The sequence below is a fragment of the Poecilia reticulata genome, linkage group LG13, assembly GCF_000633615.1.
Source record: "Poecilia reticulata strain Guanapo linkage group LG13, Guppy_female_1.0+MT, whole genome shotgun sequence".
Lineage (NCBI taxonomy): Eukaryota > Metazoa > Chordata > Actinopteri > Cyprinodontiformes > Poeciliidae > Poecilia > Poecilia reticulata.
In genome coordinates, this window is record NC_024343.1 from 27,199,943 (window position 1) to 27,221,695 (window position 21,753).

The window sequence follows — 21,753 nt, forward strand, 5'->3', positions numbered from 1 at the left end:
CTTTTATGAATAATTTTAGCCAATAGTAGTAGTACACAAGAAGCTGGAGTAAAATGTGTTTTGTTTTTCAACTGTGACATTTTATATATGCTGTTATAATTATTATTATTTTTTTCTATTTTGTGACCATCTTCAAAAATCTCAGCCCGTTTCAAACGTTGTGGGTGTAAATGGACGTCGTTGTGACACCACAGCTGTTTCTGTTTGGTTATTCTCACAGACCAAACAGAGGCGCTCGCAGCCGAATCGTTGTGTTTTTACAGACGGTGAGCTAAAATTGCGACTGACAAAAGTGTTGCTGGTTAGAGAGGTGTGCTGCGCGTTCCACCCCCTTCTTCACACATACATGGCAATTTGACTCTGCCTGGTGTCGTTGCCAGTCGAGAGGCGTATCCACCGTGTATCAGTTACAACCTCCCATTCCTCGTCCGTGCTTTTACACGAGGAACCAATGTGGAAAGAAGGCGTTTCAGGCCCGGCTTAACGTACGACGTAGGAAGCGGACCTTTGTTTTCAACCATTTTATACCTGTAGAACTCCAGTGTAAAGCAAAAAAAAAATATATTACCTACATTTAATTGCGCTCCATTCCCGACAGGAAAACAAACAATGCAGCCCGTCTTTGTCATTGCAATGACAAAGCGGTTGCTGGTGCTTGCACTGGTGGTTCTGTGATGCTGGGAAAGACAAATGATGAATTGCAAATGTGAGAGGTGGTCAAAGTCAGAAAGAATCCCCAGAGCACATCCTGGAGGGGGGTAGCTGCAGACTTCATGATGTCCGAGTTCATTTAAAATCAGAGCATTGTGCTTAAAAGGCGCTGTGACTCCTGCGGTGGGGAGAAGGGCGAGAAATGGTCATCTGCTGTCATAGTTATGGTAATGTATGTGCCGTTCAAGGCTCAGCAGGACAGGAGGTCAGATTCTGACGGCCTGGGTTGTAAATCTTAACAGTGCTTCTGAATCAAGGAGAGAAACCTTAATAATGAAACAAATCGTCCTTTTTAAAAAGAAAAAAAAAAGCTTTGTACCCAAAAATAATATGCAGAAAATGTAATTAGCTTTTATTCTCTTTCAACAAAATTGTCTCCAGAAAAGGCAAACGTGTGGAGGAGCTTGCTTTCACAGTCTTAAGCTTGGAAAGCCTCTGTGCAGTTAAACAAAGGCTATATTGTAGATTTACAAGCCACAAGCATTTGTCAGGATCATGTGGTCTCTCAGAACTAAGCTTGTAACGCTTTGACCATATGAAGCAGAATGCAGGATCACGGCCACGATGCAGACATCTCTCTCCACACAATGTAAAAGCCAATGTTATTTCACATGCGAGCAGATTTGTTAACATTTAAACACTTATTTTTAGCTTTTAGTTCCTTTATGCTTGTATTAACCTTCATAATGTGCTGCGTAACACACAGGGAAGTAGTGACGTCGAGTTTAACTTGGACGTACTAGGGTCCAGCACATGCAGTTTAGTAAAGAGGACTGTTATATTACTGTAAACAGAGTTGCTGAGAGGAAATTGACTCATTTTCTACCTTGCTTTGTGCAGTCATGTGTGCCGAGATCTTGTTTGTTTCTGCTCTGTGGAACAAGTGCATCACAGCAGAAAGCTGGGAGCTTCAGGCAACTTATTGCTGGGGTGTGCTGTAGACAACTTCATGGGGTTTAGAAAGATAGTTTAAAGATGGTGAACATTGAACATATAGCCTTGATGGCGAGCTGGAGACATTATGCAGGAATTAAAAGATAGCACAATTATTTTTGCACATTTTTTTTAATTTTTATTTTGGATAGTTATTTTTTGCATTCACTATGAGGTAGGGAACAAACACACACATTTTCCCCCCACTGCAGCATCTAACAGGAACAGACCTATTGTGTCTCTAGTTTCTATTTGCAAAACAACCTGGAACATGAATTCCCTGCTCATTAATATTGGAATCATAAATGTGAACATTCATCTTGACGTTGACCCAGTTGTGATTTTGAGTGGAGTGTGTACTTATGGTGGTGTATAAAATGAAACACACTCAGACTGAAAGCATGAATGGTTTTTCTCCATTTACTGACCTGGAATCTGATGTTTGGCTTTTTGGAAATGCCCAAGGGAAGTGCATGAATGAATCTTTTGGAAAATATTGTTCCATTGTTTTGATTACACTTTAAGTGTGGACCCTTTGGAAATATTTTGGCATACAAATGTAGGAGATCTACAGGGACGGACATATCAAATTCTGTTAGCGCAGCTAGCAATGCTAACAATGTAGTCTGTGTATGAGTATTTTAACGAATGTCCATCCTTACCTAGACTTTGAGATTTAGGAAAAGCTGCTAACATCTCCAAATCTAGCATGTTCCATGACAAAGGTTGAAAACTCAAACTGATAAAACAGTGTAGCTCTGTTCATCCTTCTTGTTATCTGCTATTAGTTTCACTCTCTGTCTTTCGCATCCTGAATTAACCTCATGTTGATGTGACGTAGCTTCTTTCTCCTTCAATTATTTTTAAACATCTGAGTCTGAAAAGGGCTCTCAGCGCCTAATGATGAAATATATAAATATTTATTTTATGGAAATCCTGATAAACTTCAGGTAGAAGAAATTCTGAATCTTGCTCTCTCTTTTGAGAACACTGTTATATTTTGAAGCGTATTAGTCTTGAGAGATCAGTTTACATCTCAAATCTCACATTTTATGCATCTGGCTCCACTCTCATTAATATTTCCACCCAACCTTTTTTTTTTAGACGAAGCCAGTCAGAGTCATTTATGACATAGGGCATTGTTTCACAATATGGAGGCCCTTTTCCGTTCCTACATCGTCACCGGTTTCATTCCTCTGATTGGATGTAACTGTGTAACCGTTGCGAGACTGCAGATGTAAATGATTTTTTTTTTCTTTTCTGGTTTGCATATGGATATTTGCTTACTGAAAGACAAGATAGTGGACTGTTTACCAAAAATTCCTCTGACTGCTTCATGATTCAAAAATGCAAATTTCCTCCGCAGCAAATAATAAACATGAGAAGGTGCTAATATTGGAACCTAATGCTGGTCTGAGGTCTAGTGGTTTATGACTGCTTTCAACTTGCAGCTGTTGAGGTGCTTTGAAAAGCTGTCAATGAGAAACTGTGAGTCTGTGTGTTGGAGTTGGCATTTGAGTAGCAGCTCAGTGGAGAAGAAAGTCTGGAACTGGCACCTCCAACACTGAAGTGAAATGTTAAATATCAAGACCAGACCATATTAGCGTTTCTTCATTCCATTTTTGAGGTATTTATGAATTCCTGCATTTTTTTTTCTTACATTAAGTTTCTATATTAATGATGTTACATATTCTAATGTAAAGTACAAAAATGATCCTTTGCATTGTTTTGACTGAAAATTGTGAAGTTGCAAAAACAGAAGAGCTCTATTTTTTCAAACTTCTAACTCAATTGCAGAATTACACTACCTTCTACTTTTATCTGACAAAAAACCGATTACTAGTCTTTTTTTATTTTTTTAGATTTACGAAACCGGAATGTGGAGTTGTCACATAAAAATGTCACATTTGCTCTTTTTAAGTACAAAGTTAAAACAGCTGAGTGAACCATCCTGCAATGTGGTGGTTTCATATTTTTGCCAGGGATAGCAGTGACCTCTGCATGCAGGGATACCCCAGAGGAAACACTGGTAGGGACCAAGATGTCGTTAGGCTTTTTTAACAACAGCTGCAGCTCAACATCGGACTCCATGTCACTTTAAAGAACACAGGACCTTTTTTTACACTGCTCTAAAAACCTGCTAACAACCACACTATCATCTTGCTTTTGAGACCAATGTGAAGGTGTAAAGCGGTTTCTTTTTTCCTGCATGAAATGACTTTGTAGTAGTACTGGTTCCAGATTCTGGTGGGCTCGGATGGAAGAACGCAAACATGTGTACACTGACTTTAACAACTCACACTGTGTGCCTGAAGGTGAAAACAAACTAATTGACAAACAGCAATCGCGTAAATGATCTTGCTGTTCAGTTCCTTCATCCCAGTGTGTTTGTTTGAAGCAGAACTTTTGTGTTTGGTCTAAAACAGGGGTCTGCAGCCTTTTTGAGGGGGCACTATGTTTCTATTTATAGGCTGCAAAATAAAGAAAAACATCCAAGTTTTCTAAAAAGAAGATGGAAACAATTGCTGAGGTAATTGTTATTGGTGGAAAATGACGTTAATTTTTATTTTTTTTTAAACCACATAGTTTCCAACCTAATGACAAGAAAACATGTTCCAATGATGCCATTTGGTTTGGCCTTATTAAAGGAAAACATTTAAGCAGGTAATGAATATACTTTTCCAAAAGCCTGCAGTTCTGTATTTAAAACGTTTTGTATTACTCTGTTTCAATATTCTAATCTTAAATGACATGTTTTGTTGGCTGCAAGCAGAAAATCATCATTAATAGAAACGCTTGGAAACATCAGTATGTAATGAATTAATATAGAATGCATTTCACTAGGAGTTATTAACATAAATGATATCTCAGAACATTTTGAGACTAAGATGTAGTCAAATATACCCTGCAAGTGCAATGTGTCATCCTTTCAAGTTGTTAAAATGTAACAATGGGTCCAATAAGACACACAGGTCGTCTTTGTCTCCACTGAAGGATTGATTATCCAGTGAAAACCATCGTATCTGCATTTTTATAAACTACAATATGTATAATAGCATTATTATAATTGTAAATCCTAAAACCTGCAATTAATTTTAAACCAACACGTGTGGTTTGCTTGATTAGTGTACATTTATATATACAGTATTATCATAATAAAATGACACAGGCTTTTAATTTTCAGTTAATGACACCACAGATTTCACCATTATTAAATCAGGGGGAGAAACGATGCTAACAGGTTCTGACTGAGGCATTGGAGTAACACACAATATACAACACAGCCAGACATTCACTGACACTCCAGATGGCCACTTGTCAGCTTAGTGCACAACACCCCACTGAGCTCAGACCCCACTGGCCCCAACTCTGAGCATGCAGCCTTCAATAGCCAGGAGGATAGCAACTTGTTTTGTCATTATTTTGGACCTTGATAAATAGAAATAATTTGGATGATTCTGACTGGCCTATAACAGGAGACGTTTGGTCCGGTACATCTTCAGACAGTGAGAAATAAAAGGTGTGCCTTTTGCTAAGTGTATGTAAACTTCTGGTTTTAACTGTATAGTTATATACTGTAAGTATTACCAGAACTAAAAAAAGAAGAAATATAGAAAAAAAACGAGATTTCAGTTTAAATAAAGACAATATAAAATTAAAGGAAGGTGGGAAAATTATTGTCGGAATAGTACTGTTGCGCCTAAACAGTACTAGGATTACAGTTTTATATGCAGATAAACAACGACTGATTGAAGAAAAGCAGTCATAGTGTTGCTGTTTGGGTCTTATTCCTGCACACATACGGATGCGAGTTTATTAGCTGGAAAATATGATCCGTCTTCAGTGCAGCCCTAATTTGCGAATCCCTCCCCTGTTCTGTATACCTACCTGTGTTATTATCTTAAGAGCCTGCTGTGTTTAGATTATAGGGTTTTATGTTTCAGCTTGTCACTAGTGAGCACAGTGCATTCTTTTCAACAGCATATTTGGTGTCTCTCATCCCTGCAAACATTTTTTTTGTTGCCTTTTTATATTACACTTTATTTTTTTTGTAGGCTTTGTGGCTAAACTATTTAGACCGCATATTTAAAGTTGATGACTTGAAGAATCTTTGTTCACTTTTAGCTGTTGGTAAATCCGATTTTGCCTCTGGGGGGATTTTCAAAAGATAAAAGTAAGTTGGCTTTGGGTCTCCGAGTGTCTAAGGAACAAAGTTAAATGGGGGTTTTGACAGTTTCCTCTTCCTGTTCCAGCAAGCCTAGGAATTTCTCAGTCGTAAGATGTGCCTTTAAGTGTTGTTTTGCAACAAAAGGACCTTAAATCTACCCTTCACATAGCTTAGACCTGACATAGTGACACCCCCTTCCCTCAGGCCATTGTTTAGAAAAATCTTTATTTATAAGGACATTATACAAATTGTGGTGTTACCAGGGAATACATAAAGATAACAATTCCAAATGGGAAACTACAAAGGCATTCATTTAATAAAAACTTACACTGCTTTTCCATGATAGCTTATTTGAATTATGAGGTTAATTAGCAACTGGGCACATCTTGCTAGATGCATCGATTTACTTAATTATCATTAAGTGTGACCGGATGTTGTTGCAGTTTGCTGGTCTTTAGCATCCAGTTTTACAAAATGCATTTGAAAAGCACTGCAGTATTGATCCTGGAGAATCACTATGGATTATAAGGCCAGTCCAAGATAATTCAGACACAGCCGTTCTGCAGAGAGAATGATTTCTGTGGATGCAGCATTTAAGAGAGTTGGCAATACTCCAAAGAGTGGATGTCCCAGAAAGCTCCCGCTGAAGCGCAGCATCCTGAGAAACTGCAAACAGAAAACCTTAAGGTTGCAGCTCAGACTCCAAACAGCTTTAATTGACGGATGGAAAGTAAGTACGACATGAAAAACATCTAACAAATGCAGCAAGCTTCTAGAGCAAAGTGTATTTATTTTTAAATAAGATTTCAACCTGAAGCAGAAAAATGTACCTAACTAACAGCCATGTACACACTCACACCTGGACACAATTTAGAGGGACCAATTAACCCAACAGTGATGTTTTGTAACTGTGGGAGGAAGTCAGAGTACCCTGAGAAAACGCCTGCATGCACAGGGAGAACATAGAAAATGTTTATGGTTAAATATAGGTACAGATAAATGTAGATTTTTTTTTGCCTACCTAGAGGCATGATAATGCTTTCCGTGTATTCACACCTTCCCAAATAGGTGGTAGCTTTGTTGAATCTCTACTTTCCTAGAAGCGGTTTTGTTGCTGTTATAGATGCATTAAAAAGTCTTGCGGTTGTGTTCCTATTTTTGGATTGTTACAGAAGCAAATTATGAGTCAAGCTATTCTCTGCACCTACACATCCTGCTGAAATGAGAGGCAAATCACTGTTTACTTCATGTTTAGGAAACTTAAAAGTCCCAGGGCACCAATGAAGCTTTAAGCAAAATCCATAAATGTTCGCGTGTACTTTGTTTTTCCAAGACAGGGGTATCAGTTTGTGATGCGACTAAAGGTTGTTTTCTGTGGAGAGCATGGTTATGTTGATGAGCCTCTATGAGGATTTATGACAAGTAGCTGAACTGACCCGGATCGGTGTCCCAACAATCCCAGTGGCATGATGCTTTCCCTACACATGCATCAATGTGAAATGATTGACATTCTCACTAGTGGCTACATTTCTTCTGTGCTGTCAAGAAGAGAGACGGCTCTATTCCTATTTAGTTTGGTTGGCCCTGGCACTGTGGAAACCTTTTTTTAATTTGGAGTGTTTTTTTTTTTTTTTTTTTACTACTGTTGCAACTACACAATTTACACACACAAGTACTAAAGGGGATTGGAAAGTCGGGTTAGAAAAAGTTGGAACAATACTCTACTTGTTTCCTATTGCAGGTTAGTAAGACAGAGAGATATTGTTATCCCAGATTTCTGTTTCTCTGTTAACTGTTCATGTGTCTTAAAATGGTTACCTTAATTTGTGGATCCAGGCTTAAAAAGCAAAAGCACACATATGTTGCAACTTATATTGGGTTACAGAGGCAGGCAGGTTCAGTCATGCTCAGTTGTTACGGGTTTTGTTGCCAAAAAAAAAAAAGCCTTTATGGAGAACTCTACTATCTTTTTATAGGAGGATATCTGGGACACTGATCAGTGACTGTTCTGTTGACATTTGAATAAGTTCTGTTTTCTCATAAATACACTCACTAGTAAGCTACAGTGGACAATAGACTACTGTACTGTACTGTACTGTACCACAAGAAAAACATCTGTGTGCAGTTTGCTGTCCAACTTGTTAGCAAGTGATTAACTCTTGATGCAGCATTAATACATGAACGATTTGTATAATATAATAAATTATAATATAATATTATATGATGTAATATTATATTATATTATGTAATATAATATTATATATACTATTCCACAGTTTTAGAGATCCTCTTTAAGTAGCAGAACCTTCATTAGCAGACATATTTGGACTTCAGGCCTAAAATACTTTATTTTTCTCTACACAAGATGACATCTGCAGAACCATTAATTTTTAACATTCAAACAAATAAAATATGAAGAAACTTTAGCAGGAAATGGTACGGCCCTGATGTAGCGCAGAGGGTAATGTTGCAGGCACTTATACTTTGTGTTTGTTCCTGTTTGTTTTCCTGTCAATTATATAAAAAGAGGATTACATTAATAATCTAAAACATTATCCATTGCAGTGCAAGTCAGTGGTGATCGGAGAACATAATTAAGACAGAGAAATGGGCGCAACAAGATAGAAAAACAAGGTCAGAAAGAGTTTATGTAACACTCCCATCACTGCAAGCTTGAGTGCATGCAGCAGCGGGAGGTTGTTTTTTTTTTTTTTTCACTTGCATGCATCAGCTACACACATGCATACTAAAACACTGCAACCCCTAAAGAGTCCTAAAGCTAGAAAAGGAAACATGAAGGGGGGGATAAGAGCTGCATCCCTGGGTAATCTTCACTCCCATCTGCTGATGGTCTCTGGGTTTAAAACGGGGGGAGTTGTCCTGCCTTGAGGACGGTGGATGGAGTCTGAATAAGTGGTCTGGTGAAAACCCTCCTCCTGCTTGCAGTTCCCCTATACAGCAGGGGGTAGCTTCTGAGAACAAATGGTAATTGAACAACACGTTGGTTCACTTCAGCTTTAAATAACTCATGTTCACTCAGCCTGTCACTGCAGTCTCTGGTGCATTTTAAAAGGGGTTGACTCAATCATCATATTTGATGATCGGTTTAATATCGGTTTAATAGGAGGTTTTAGCTGGTTAATATAACCGAAACTTGTTGAGAAAGTAAAAGGTTGTTTATCTGAGTAAACCAGTTGAAGTTGCATTTGCTTTATGCTATTACACTGCTATATCTGTCCCGTATTGAAATTAATGTCCCTTTGTTATCTCCTTTATGAAGTGTAGCAAGTTACATGCGTACATCATTTATTATATTTTTTGTCTTTAGTGGCTCAAAGGTATAATGCAGGATTTTTGCTGACATTTGCGTCAAAACATTATAAGTGAGGCAACTGCTTATCTGCAATAGAGAGTCTTTATTTAGTATAAATCCAGAGTAGTTGGGCTTTTGGGGTGACGCCAATGGCTACATTGAGAAGGGCCAAAACTAAAACTACCACCTTGAAAACCCTCAAAATGACACAATTTGTGCATTTTTTTATGAATGGTAATTTAGATGGAGGATGGAGGTTAGAGGTGATGTGCCACCAATGATCCTTCTTTGTTAAATGCACAAAGAATTGCTCATGTTCATCATTTCCTGTCTAAAAATATGGAAAATGGATAAGTTTAGGAGTGTAAAATTCAATAAAATTAGTATATAATTAAATCAACATATTTTGTACTTGACTGGAAACAATTTACCTGGTCTGTTGTCAACGTATGTTCCTTATAGGAAGGTCAGTAGTGACAAACTGCCTCCTATCTTCTTTTCCCAAACTACAATTCTTTTAATTAGTTTTGTATACATTGTAATTTCTTGTAATGTTGCCATTGATTCTTTACTAAAATAAAATAAAGAATGCTTTCTTGAAAAACAAACATGAATTTGTATTTTTTAGGGTTTTGTGGACCTGACAGCTGCTGAGGTCTCAAGTCGTCTGAAGATTCGGTGACAAGATGCCAGAAAAATCCTTAAAGTTCTGCAGGTATGCCAAAAATATTGAACAGTTTCCATGTCTGTTAGTTTGATTTGTAAATGGAGCACAAAATAAATGTATCTGTTTTCTATGTAGACTCTAAATCATGGGGAACACTGAGAGCCAAAACGGGGAACATGCCCTCTACAGTACTGGACGTGGCTATTTGTCACGGAAGCACATGTCTCGGTCTCTACGCATTTCCAACAAACAGTCCAGGCGTTCTCGGCATGCTTCGTCGGGGAAAATGGAGCACAGAAACTCTGAGACGAGCACTCGGTCAAGTAGCACCCCCAGCATCCCACAATCCCTAGCTGACAATGGCTTGGAACCCTTCAATGAAACAAACAACTTCCCTGACTTTGGAAGCCCCATTTGGGTGGATCGTGTGGCAATGAGTTTGCGCCCTATATCCTTTCATAATGATCTGGCCAATCCCTCAGTGCATATGAATACAATGCACATAACCCTACCTGGTCCCACTGCGGAAGAGACGCAGGATGAGGAAGTGTACACAAATGAGGTTAAATATATTCAGCAGACGTTAGAGTGCTCCAAAGAGACAATCAGCTTCAAAAAGAGATCAAAATCTGCAGACACCTGGCGAGATGACAGCCTAGAATTTTCCCTGTCTGATGTCAGTCAAGATAATTTAACCAGCACTGAGGAGATCATCGACATGGCTAATGAGAGAGACTTCCCTGACTGTGAAGGCCACATGCAGTTCAGCCCAACAGACTCCGCCGACAGAGCAAACTCGCTGGATGAACTGTACAGTGACACCAGCCCGGCTTCCAGAACCCACGGCCGCTACTCCAAGTGGCATGACACCAACAGGTCCGTGGGAGAGGGAGAGGACGGTAAGAGGCTGTCACCGTCAGAGGAGGACGGGACTTCATACGGCGCGTACACTCTTCCCTGCCGACGTTCCCACTGCCTGTCTGAAGGCCTGAGCAACCTCCAAGCCACAATGTGCAAGAGTATGCAGGGCCGGAGGGCGCAGACCATACAGGTGAGATCTTTGCTTTATCTGTGAGTTCACCTTACACATCTCTAATAATAATAATAATAATAATAATAATAATAAGAATAATAATAATATCATTTCTGAAATGTGACATGGATTCATGAAAAATGAAACAGCTGTTCATAACAGGATAAGCTTAGGTAAACACACCAAGGTGTTGTCACATAAAGGTATTTACACAAAATGTAACATGATCTTTACATTTCCTAGAATGGAAAAGACACATTTGTTCCTTTAGCATGTTTAATATTACAGTTGTATTGACTACTCAAGCAAAAATATAGAATAAACCACATCTGTCTATATTCTTTATTCTTTTGGACCACAAAGGTTAAAAAAAACATCTTAATGATCCCAAAAGAGACAACAGTGAAACTTTCCCATAGGCACATCTCCTATGATGGTGGCAATTTTTTGAAAACAACAAAGTAGTGACTGTCAAAAGTGGCGGTGGTAGTGTGATGGTCTGGGGCTACTTTGCTTCTTCAGAATCCATGCGAGCTGCCGTAATTTTATGGTTTGTCATCTAGTAGCTCAATGATCCGATCCACCAAGCCCACCTCTGATTGGCTCAACAAATTCCCAATGAACGTTTTTAGAGTGCCATAGTCAAATTCCATATTGGAATGTTGTGCATGAACCTTCAGCTCATGCCATGAAGAATAGTTGGACCAAATTCCTCCACAGTGACGTAAAAAGGATGCACAAGTTACTATGTATAGGAGATAGTTACTGGGATCAGGTTAATTAGGATACATTTTAGCCTAATCAATTAAATAATTTAAAATTACATTTTGTACTTACTCTGGTTATCTTTAATATCAAAATGTAGTTTTATCTTGTGACAAATTAAGATGGCCAAGATCTCTAAGAAAGTAAACACTTTGTCATAATTTGCTAATTAATGCAAAGGAAAAACTGTGAATTGCCACAGTCATAGTCAAGACAACACATGGCATTATTTTATTCTTGATGATTATTAATAATCCTTGTTGTCTCTGAGAATTTCTTGTATTGATCCCAACCCATAAAGTTTCTGTATTTCACCTCTGATGAAACCATTTTTTTTTTCCTGGGAAAGGAGACTGGAGAGAAGGGAGGGAGCGAGCACAGATTTAGTCACTGTGTTAGAAATGCCCGGGGCCTTTGTTATGATAATGAGGGGAGGCCTGTGCAGGAGTGTAACAGTAAAACGTGTGTGGTGGCCCCTGTCATGACAGGGCACCGTCAACTTTGTTGAATGGAGCTCCAGCGCGCATGATTAGGTCATGTGACCAGATGGAGATACCAGGCTCTGTGTATCCCCTTTTATCTCCCAGGAGCCTTTGGCCCTGTGAGGAGGAGAGTGCAGACCTTGTGGTGCCACAGGGAGGGCAGGCCCTATTCATACAGAAGAATCCTTGTTGTTCATTAATTTTAAGCAGAATCTCAACATTAGACATTCTAGATCCATCTTTAGCTTATAGTAGTCTAGGGTTTTTTTTAAAACGTGCTTGCTTTTCAAGAATAGCTCTATCCTGTATTTGGAAACATAACTGAGTTGTCGTTCATGATTTCTTATCGTTTCCTGACTGTGCTCCTGGTGATGAAGTACAGGTGGTTGCCATGCCGTCTCACCTGCCTTGTTTCATCTTCCAGGATGTCACGGCCGGAGACGGCAGTGAATATGAAGACAGCGGGATCGACGGGGTGATGGTGGAGGCAGTGCACCAACCTCGACGCTACAAGACAATGTCGGCGTCCTTCTCCGTCTGTTCCATGCACGGGCGGAACGTGTTTGTTGGCAGCGACAGCGGCAGCAGCAGTGGCGGCGGTGGCGCCAGCGAGGGCGTGCAGGGTGTGTACGAGAACTTCCGTCAAGAACTACAAATGAGTTCCTGCCAGACGGAGAGCTTGGAGGAAGCGGGCTCCGCACTCAGCGATGAGCAGAGCACCATGAGCTCCGCCTACCAGTCTGATCTGTTGCTAAGCGTCGTCCAGGGGATGGTCCGTAAAGCTGGAAAACTTGCTGTAAAGAACTTCCTTGTGCACAAAAAGAACAAGAAAGTTGAATCTGCCACAAGACGCAAGTGGAAGACTTACTGGGTTTCCCTAAAAGGTAAGTTCCAACACAGTGCAACATTAGCATCACACATTACTAAATAACTCTAAAATTATAACCAAGACCACATGGTTTACATACCTTTTTATTCTCATTGTCAGACATTGAATCAGTACAAATTTCTAAAATGATTTCTGTTTATTTGTCTATTTGTTTGAATAGCTTAAAGCTGCCTGAATTGGGTCAAATGTTCTGGGTATCTTTCAATGAGTTTCTCACGCCAGTTTCATAGAATTTTAGTAATGGTGAGGTTTCGTAACTGAAAGGTGATTATAACCTTTCAGTTATAATCACAAATTGTTTGCACTTGTCACCCCTGAGACTTGCCAGCTTTCTCTTTATTCCTCCCAACGTACAAATGGTTGTTATGGCCAAACTCTTCAAGTAGTTTTGAGCAGAACACAAGATGTGACTCCAAATATAAAGATCTTGGTCCCTGAGTGTCTTTGCAAACTGTACTTTTGGAGTGAAAATGGCTTCTTAGTTGCTGAATGCTGAATGGACCTTCAGCCAGCATCTTTATGAATCCTTTAGCCTTTGTTCTGCGATTGAAATGCACATTTTTGACATCATTTCCTTGACACAGAACCCGTTTTCCTAACTGAACAGTGTGATGGTTGAACATTGTCTTTTTTAATTGTGCTTAATTGTTTGAAGAGGTAAAAGTAGCACATTCAGGCATGTAGAAATTATAGCCAAGCTGCACCTTCCTTTTTATATAGTGTATGTAAACTTCTGGTTTAAACTGTATATTAATAATGACATGTTTGACTTAAAACCTTTGCATACCTTGGTACAGGTAAGCTGCATCATGCGAATAGCACTTCATATAAACTTGTGTTTTTACCTTTGTGCTGCTTGACAGTATTTTAAAATAAAAATCATGGCCTCGTCCAAGTCAGCACTGCTGCACTTCTTAATCTTGGCCACTGGAGAGCAGAAGTAAATTGCTGAAGCGATTTAGGCTTTCACGGAAAATGAAGACTGGAACCAGCAAGTATGCTTCTTAAAAAAAATGTTTTGGTTTTCCAGGATGCACGCTCTTCTTTTATGAAACCGATGGCCGGTCGGGGATTGACAACAACAGTATTCCCAAGCACGCCATTTGGGTGGAGAACAGTATCGTCCAGGCTGTGCCAGAGCACCCCAAAAAGGACTTTGTGTTCTGCCTCAGCAATTCGTTGGGGGACGCATACCTTTTCCAGGTAAGAAAAAATGTTTCATTGTCACCAGGTAGCCATTGACAAATGAAGATTCAACATATTTAAATAATTCTTGTTTCCATTAAATTTAACAAATCAAAGTCTGAGCTTTACTGTAGATTTTATAGGAATGTCTATCAAAGCAATAAATAAGTATCCAACACAAACTTCCAATTGTTTTACTATAGTTTTGTTTGAGAGACCAAAGCTTTGAAAAGTAATCCATTCTTTTGAATTCAGCCACCACCCAGGAACATGATTCAATCTAAATTGTCCTCTGACTGTACGTAGGTTCATTATCCAGCTGATAAACATCCTCCCGTTGGTCAAGTATTTTGCAGCCTTGGTAAAGTTTTTTTTTTTTTTTTTCAGGTTTGGTCTGTATTTAGCTCCAAACATATTTTCATCAAATCTGTGTCTTGGCTGCTTCTATGATCAATGCTCTTCTTACCCAGAATGTCAGTTTAATTAAGACAACTGACATCGTATTAGGTTTGCAGTTGTGCCATTCTTTTCAGAGTCGTTGACTCTGGAAGGATCTGTGATCTGTGAGATTTGAAAGCTCGGGACATTCAGAGTTCTCCACAACTTTGTTTCTGATCCGTCTGCTGTGTTCTCCGGTTTTCATGATGCTGCTGGTTAACTATTGCTGTCTAACAAACATCTGAGGATGGTAACAGAAATGATATATTTGGACAAAGAATAAATGCACACACTTTCAAGAGGCAAACTGGTTGTTTTATTATTTTTTTTAAATGTGTAGTTTCACTTGCAGTTTACACATTTGTTCGACTGATGTGCTGAAGTTTGATTTATCACAAAATCAAACTTCATGGTTGTAATGTGACAAAAAATATAAAAAATAAATAAAAGGAACACGAATGCTTTTGCAAGAAATTGCATGTCGACGCGTTTAACCCCTAAACTTCTACTTTCTGCCTCCATGAAGACTTGCAGCCAGACAGAGCTAGAAAACTGGATCACAGCCATCCACTCAGCATGCGCCACCGCCGTCGCTCGCCAGCATCACAGAGAGGACACCGTTAGGCTGCTGCGTGCTGAGATCAAGAAGCTGGAGCAGAAGATCGACATGGATGAAAAGATGAAAAAGATGGGAGAGATGCAACTGTCTGCTGTCACTGACACCAAGAAGAGGAAGACAATCCTGGATCAAGTAGGTTTCATAACCCTCGCTGATCCGCCCCTCGCTCTGCCGGAGTGCTGGGTGATGTGTTGAACTTTCTGCTCTCCAATCCTTCATTATATCGAGGTCAAGCTTTAGCAATCAGTTTACTTTGAGATTTTTAGCTGTTAATTGCATGACAGTTTCCGCTTGAAATATTATTTATTTATTTTGATGGTGGCAAAAAAAGATGGAAGTATTATTTAAAGTATGGAACAATGAAATGTACCCCCTTTTTGTTATTTACCGTGTGAAACAAGTGTTTCCAAAAGAGCTAACTTTATATTTGCCTTGCTATCATTTTGGCTTTAACTGAGTTAAACTCAGTATTAGAGTTGCAATAAAACCAAAATAACAGGCTCATTATTAAAAAGGCAAAATATGTTTTGACTCGCTTATATTGCTTTCGAAATACTTAAAAGTAAAAAAGGTTTATTTTGTTGATGTTGATGTATGTTGACTAAAACACAAGTGCTAAAATTTCTAGGTTATTATTAGGTTTATATAATGCTCCACCTCATTAAAGAAACTCTTCTGAGTAAACAGTGTTTTACATCTTCAATGGATCCATCAGTGATAATGAAATTACGACAAATAAATGGTAGTTCTCAAAAATTTTTATGAGTATCTTGATTGTGAATGTTAACGTTTCCAAGTAACAACATACTGGGTGACATTTCTAATTGGTAATGCATTTAAGCTAAAGTAAAAGAAGAGGAAGAGCGTGCATTATCAATTTGAATATTTTTGGTTTCACGATCAGTGCTGGAGAGATTTATCATGACAAAAAGAGAGCGGGGCAGAGAAGAAGAGTTACACGCGGAGACGAGCTAAAAGATTTTCCAGCGTTATTGTCTGAACACCTGGTGGTGCTGCACACATACTTTTTCTGAACTTGGTATTCTGTTGGCACTGCTGAACAGAGCCCCATTCTCCAATAATTGAGAAGCTCACATTGTGCCTAATAGGATTGCTTACAGAGAGGGGACATCAAATGGCCTTTGTTCGGTCACTTAGGAACTGCCTGCTTGGAGCTGCTCTGCTTGGCAGTGTCAGGTTGGGAAGTTTGCAGAGCTGAATGGATACAGGACTGGTTCTTTAAAAAAAACTGAAACTCTTCCTGCTTCTATCTGCCAGTGGAATGTGTAGCATTGTTGCTCCATCTCTGGGTTACTTGGCAGTAAAACAGAACTTTCTCCAATGGCAATGGCAATGTCAGAGACCTTTTCCAAACACCAGCTCAGAACCGTGACTGGGAGGAGGCGGCCCAGTGAATAATCACAGTCTCCCGCTCTACTGGCCCAGTAAACATTTAACTGTTTGGTCCAGAAAGTGCAGATAGCTCTGAGTAAACTAATGCTCTAGCTTAATTTGAAGTTGACAAATAATTAAATATATGGGTTGTTGTGTCTCTTTCGACCCACAGATCTTCTTGTGGGAGCAGAACCTGGAGCAGTTCCACATGGATCTGTTTCGCTTTCGGTGCTACCTGGCCAGCTTGCAAGGAGGAGAGTTGCCCAACCCTAAACGCCTCCTGGCCTTTGCCTCCCGTCCCACCAAGCTGACCATGGGCAGACTGGGAATATTCTCAGTCTCTTCCTTTCATGCACTGGTAGTTATCCTCTTTATACTTCATTTTGTTTTTAGTTAACCATAATATATGATCTTGCTACATGTGTGCATGCATTTGAACCAAACTGTGCAGTATAACAACTGTAAAGGACTGTTTGGATAAACTGACACATAGCAAATGTCATCTATTCAAACTGTTGTTTACCAGTTTGCGTTATTGGCCAGTTGGAAGGATGTTTTGCGTTTTCATGGGTAAACCTGATCAAAGTACTTCATGGTACAAAATGTTGGTTAATCACAACCAATATTTTAATTGTAATATTCAACAGTAATATTGTCGAATATTCCATTTTCCAGTTTGGAGGATGTTTTTTGAGAAAGCATTGGCACGGTTTCCTTCATAGTATATTTTGGCAGCACAGAGTTAACTTGATGACTCACCTGGCACAAAAAAAAAAATTGCCTCAAATAATATTTCTTTATGCCATGATGGCTATTTAGGTTCTTGAGTTTACCAGGGGTCACCATTTGATAGGCTTAAGTTGTGTGCCAGCCTCCTACGGCTACAGCGGGGTTATGCACTCCAGATACAAAACGAACTGTTGCAGAGAGAAACGTCAATTTGATTTTTAGACTTCGCTCAGGTGCTATTTTTCTTCTGCAACCACCAACGCAGCGTTCTAGGGCAGGTGGGTGCTCAGGCTGTTTGGTAGCAGTTTGTGATTTGAAGAGTTGGCTTGCAGTTTTATTTGTCTCATTTGCCTATCCCTACATTCACAAACGTGTACGAGTACGAGTCTATTTAAAAGCTTTAGATGTGTGTGTACTGCAATTAGATGCTTGTGAGTTAAATGTCTTCTGATAAATCTTCAAAATATTTGTTAGTGTCTTGTCGGAAAGATCTCGTAGAACATGATTTTTTTTTTTTTACTCGTGTTTTTGCAGGTGGCAGCTCGTACAGAGACAGGAGTGAGACGCAGAACGCAAGCCATGTCTCATTCCTGCAGCAAGCGCAAAAGCAGGTTTTCCTCCCTCTGGGGTGTAGACACAACCTCCAAGAAGAAAACAAAAGCCCACCCTACGGTTAGCCAGGTCTGTGTGGTCCTACATTATTGAATAGATATGTTTGAATCTCAAGGTACCGGCATGGCAGAGTTATCCGCACAGATCTTTTTTCCCCTTTGCCCTTTTGTTTAAAAACAGCCCTTCACTATTCTGCCTGAGGTAACACTACACCTCTTTCTTCTTGGCCTTGCAGGTGTTTGCTGATGGTGAAGAGCCAGAGAAAAAACCAGCAGATCGCATATTTGTTGATTCTGTGAAAGAAAACACAGTAAGCTTTTGCTCTCTGTTAACACGAATTAGTCTGTAAGGAATAGTTCAGACATCCTTTACTTCATTGTCTTTTCAGAGGCTAAAAGTTGCTTTAAGTAAATAAGAAGTACTTGTTTCACTGGCAGATTATTTGTAACATTCTAATGTTTATGATCAATGCTTCCTGGTTGGTACCACTAACTTTTTAGTTAGTGGTGCCGGCCACTGATCTTGGGCTCAAGTTGTATGCTATTTTTTTTCAAGATTTAAGTTTTGCTCATAAATCATCCAAATTCACATGAAGGAATCAATGAAAGAATCAGTTTCAATCATCCAGTTTTCAAACCGAGTTACTGAAATAAACTTAATTTTTGATGTCATTCTACTTTACGAATGCCTTCAGCATATTATCAATCAATAATTATTTAGGAAAAGAGTGGAAGCGAGGTTCTATCGAGGTGATGAAATTAAAGGACGGCAGTTAATTAAAGGACTGTAATTTACCAGCCTTCTAATATCCGTGTTGTCAGAAAACAGAAGATGGAACTGTGAAAAACCTTGCTCGACCAAACACCGACAGCGACATGTGGGCTCCTGAAAACCTCACTCCCTCCTGGGTTTGTCTGCCAAATGACCAGCCTGTGTTAACCACCATCCAGCCAGGAGAGTCTGCACTGTGTGTTCTGGAGTCTATATGCAAGGTATCAGAACTATGCCTTGTATGTATCTTTTTTATGCTAAGTCTGCTCTCTGCAAGGATCTGTATGCATATGTGCTGTCATGAGAATATGAGGGGGGGGGAACATTTTTCTTTGGTATTTAAACATAACTTGTTTTTGAATTTGCAGACCCATGAGCTTGACCCAACCAAACACTACTTGCGACTTAAGTTCTTTATGGAAAACCAAACGCAATTCTACATTCCCAAGCCAGAAGAGGACATCTATGACTTGGTATATTTAAATGCCTGATTGGAAATTATGTTTTTCCTTACATCCCAAAAGCCTTCATAAAGTCAAACTTAACCTTAAAGTGCTGTATGAGGACTCACAAGGCAAAATACTTCATTCATAAAAAAGTGACTCATTGGGAGATCATGCTCCAAAACATGAATATGGAGACCTTTTTTACAATAAACTGATACATTCTTGTATTTACATCATCCCTGTCAAGATATTGTTAGTGCTGCTTTGTGTGAGAAGGAAGAAAATGAATACTCCATTTTTCTGCTGTCGATAACCCGCCCACCACACCATGACTAAAGTTAGACAGAGCTTCAGGATTTATATAATAACTGCTTTTTCTTCTTCACAGTTGTACAAAGAAATCGAACTCTGCTCCAAAATAACTAAAGTCATCCAGTTTGACAGAGATGAATCCTGTATGATTGGTTATGGTGAGAGCAGTTTTTGTTTTATAATGAAAATTTCAGATTTTTGGCTTCTGTTTTGATCAGAAAGAAATGATCATGTTTAACCCCGACACGAGTCGTGTTCCTTTTTTAACCCTTTTGGCTTTCCCTTTTTGTCCGTCAGGTTTTTCTATCTCAGTGGTGGAAGAAGATGGAGTACAGCAGCTTTACATCACTGATGTGAAGGCCGGGGGGTTAGCCTTTGCCAAAGGTTTGTGTCTCATGAGACAGCTATCTTCTGTTGCAGCTAATTTGTTACAAAGATGGCAAAGAGCAGTAAAAAAAAATGCATTAGATGTTTCACTGCACTTATGAATTTTTATTTAAATTCTTTTTAATTACTGTTTTCATATTCATGCAGTTTAATGATGAACTTGTAACTTGGCCAGTGTTACAAGTTACAATCTTGTCGGGGACATTTTCTGAAATCTGTCTCATTTCAGACAGATTTGATTTATGCAGCTCTGGTCATTGGTTTCTAGAGTCTATTTTTTACTCAAATGTCAAAGAATAAAATCCAGAAAAGTTATTTATGAATGATTCATGATCCATTCATGTCCTTTATCTTGGATTTAGCACTTTGCTCTTTGGCAGTTCTTTTGCCTCTAGATACTTTTAACGTAGGGTGTCAGACTGTTTATGTGGATTTTTATCTGGGCCTGGTTTAGGTGACAAAAAGAGAGTTTTTATTGACCTGTTTTATGCTGTCATATTTTCAGTTTTTCTGAACTGTCCGTTTCATTTCTAAGACAGATGGTTCCACCTAAAGCTAAAACTCAGGAAAAGTAAATGGTTTGCATATAAAATGTCAAGGAATGTAAAACTATCTTCAAAGTTCAACTAACTCCTACTTTTATTGATTTTGTTAGACATTCCTGGAAATACTGGACATCCTATATTTCTATCTGTCACTGCAGACAGTTAAAAAAGTTTACCTCTTGCATGAATAATTTAAAGGGGAATAACATGAAGTGAATCTTGTTCTTACGTTTTTAACAGGTCTGAATGCCGGCGATGAAATTCTCCAGCTGAATGGGAAAGACTCCCACAGTCTGAATTTCTCAGACATGAAGGCTGCGTTCTCCCAAGTGTCTCTGGCTTTGACGGTCAACACTCTGCCCTCAGTGGACCGCCGTCAGCTTTGCTACCTTCCACCGCGGCGCTCCGATGCGGCAGAAGACCTCTACACTGACATCTTCTCCCAAAGTCAAGGTAAAAAGTGATTTTAAGTAAAGCCTCATGAGCAAATGTAGCAGTGAAAATAGCTTCCCCTGCAATGTTAAAATACATTTGTACATATAAACGTACATATAATTTGAGATATTTTAATTATCTTTAGACATTAAAAAAGTTTAAAAAAAATTTTTTTTTCCCCTGGCTTTTAAAAGGTTTCCATTGTGGTTGCATTCAGACTTTCTATGCAACAAACACATTAATGGTTCCATATGATTTAAAACTTGATATGATATATGAAGACAATGTTGTTCTGTTGTATAGAGTTAAATTGACTTTTAATATAATTACTATTTCAACAAAAATACTGTAAATACTGTACGTGTAACTAAACCAAAAGGAAATGAGCCATGAACGAACACAGCTATAAATAAACATGTTTTCAGGAAGAGTTGGTGGCTTCTCAAAGACAGACAGTGATGCATGATGTTCATCTACATCAACAGATGCTTAGTTGTCAAATGTACTAAATTTGTCCAAAGTTAATTCATGTTCCCAGTATTTCTAACAGCTTTTGAATAGCTGTTCACTTTCACGGGTGACGAGACATTTTAATTGCAAAATGTATGGAAACATTGGGAGGACACAGAATGTGTCCCGAAACAGTTCTAGATAAATCAGAAAAATGAAAGGTGGCACATTTTGGACTTTTAGCTTTCAACAACCATGGCTTTAGAAATATCATTCTTACATGGCAAAGTAGTGAAATGCTTTAACAGGAAACAACAAGAGCTTGTGTTTGTGTTTTGTTTCGATGCAGAGGAGATTCTGGACGATGGTGTGGGACTGCTGCTGGAGAGCTCTGGAGACAGCCTGGACGATGATTCGGAGATATTTAGCGAATTTGACGAGTGCGGAAAGGTAAGACTGCAGCAAACA

At 39.0% G+C, this 21,753-nt stretch overlaps 1 protein-coding gene across 2 annotated transcripts in view; it reads left to right on the forward strand.

Moving 5' to 3' along the window:
- LOC103474994 (T-lymphoma invasion and metastasis-inducing protein 1-like) overlaps positions 1-21,753 on the forward strand; it is a 49,162-nt gene that overhangs the window by 11,248 nt on the left and 16,161 nt on the right. For both annotated transcript variants that reach the window (XM_008426338.2, XM_008426340.2), the window contains exons 2-15: positions 9,754-9,840; positions 9,928-10,843; positions 12,497-12,956; positions 13,992-14,164; positions 15,111-15,335; positions 16,771-16,956; positions 17,862-18,008; positions 18,175-18,249; positions 18,761-18,931; positions 19,079-19,183; positions 19,545-19,626; positions 19,766-19,852; positions 20,641-20,853; positions 21,635-21,735. In XM_008426338.2, coding sequence (XP_008424560.1) covers positions 9,938-10,843; positions 12,497-12,956; positions 13,992-14,164; positions 15,111-15,335; positions 16,771-16,956; positions 17,862-18,008; positions 18,175-18,249; positions 18,761-18,931; positions 19,079-19,183; positions 19,545-19,626; positions 19,766-19,852; positions 20,641-20,853; positions 21,635-21,735 — 2,931 coding nt within the window. In that variant the 5' untranslated portion in view covers positions 9,754-9,840; positions 9,928-9,937. The remainder of the gene's footprint in view (positions 1-9,753; positions 9,841-9,927; positions 10,844-12,496; positions 12,957-13,991; positions 14,165-15,110; positions 15,336-16,770; positions 16,957-17,861; positions 18,009-18,174; positions 18,250-18,760; positions 18,932-19,078; positions 19,184-19,544; positions 19,627-19,765; positions 19,853-20,640; positions 20,854-21,634; positions 21,736-21,753) is intronic.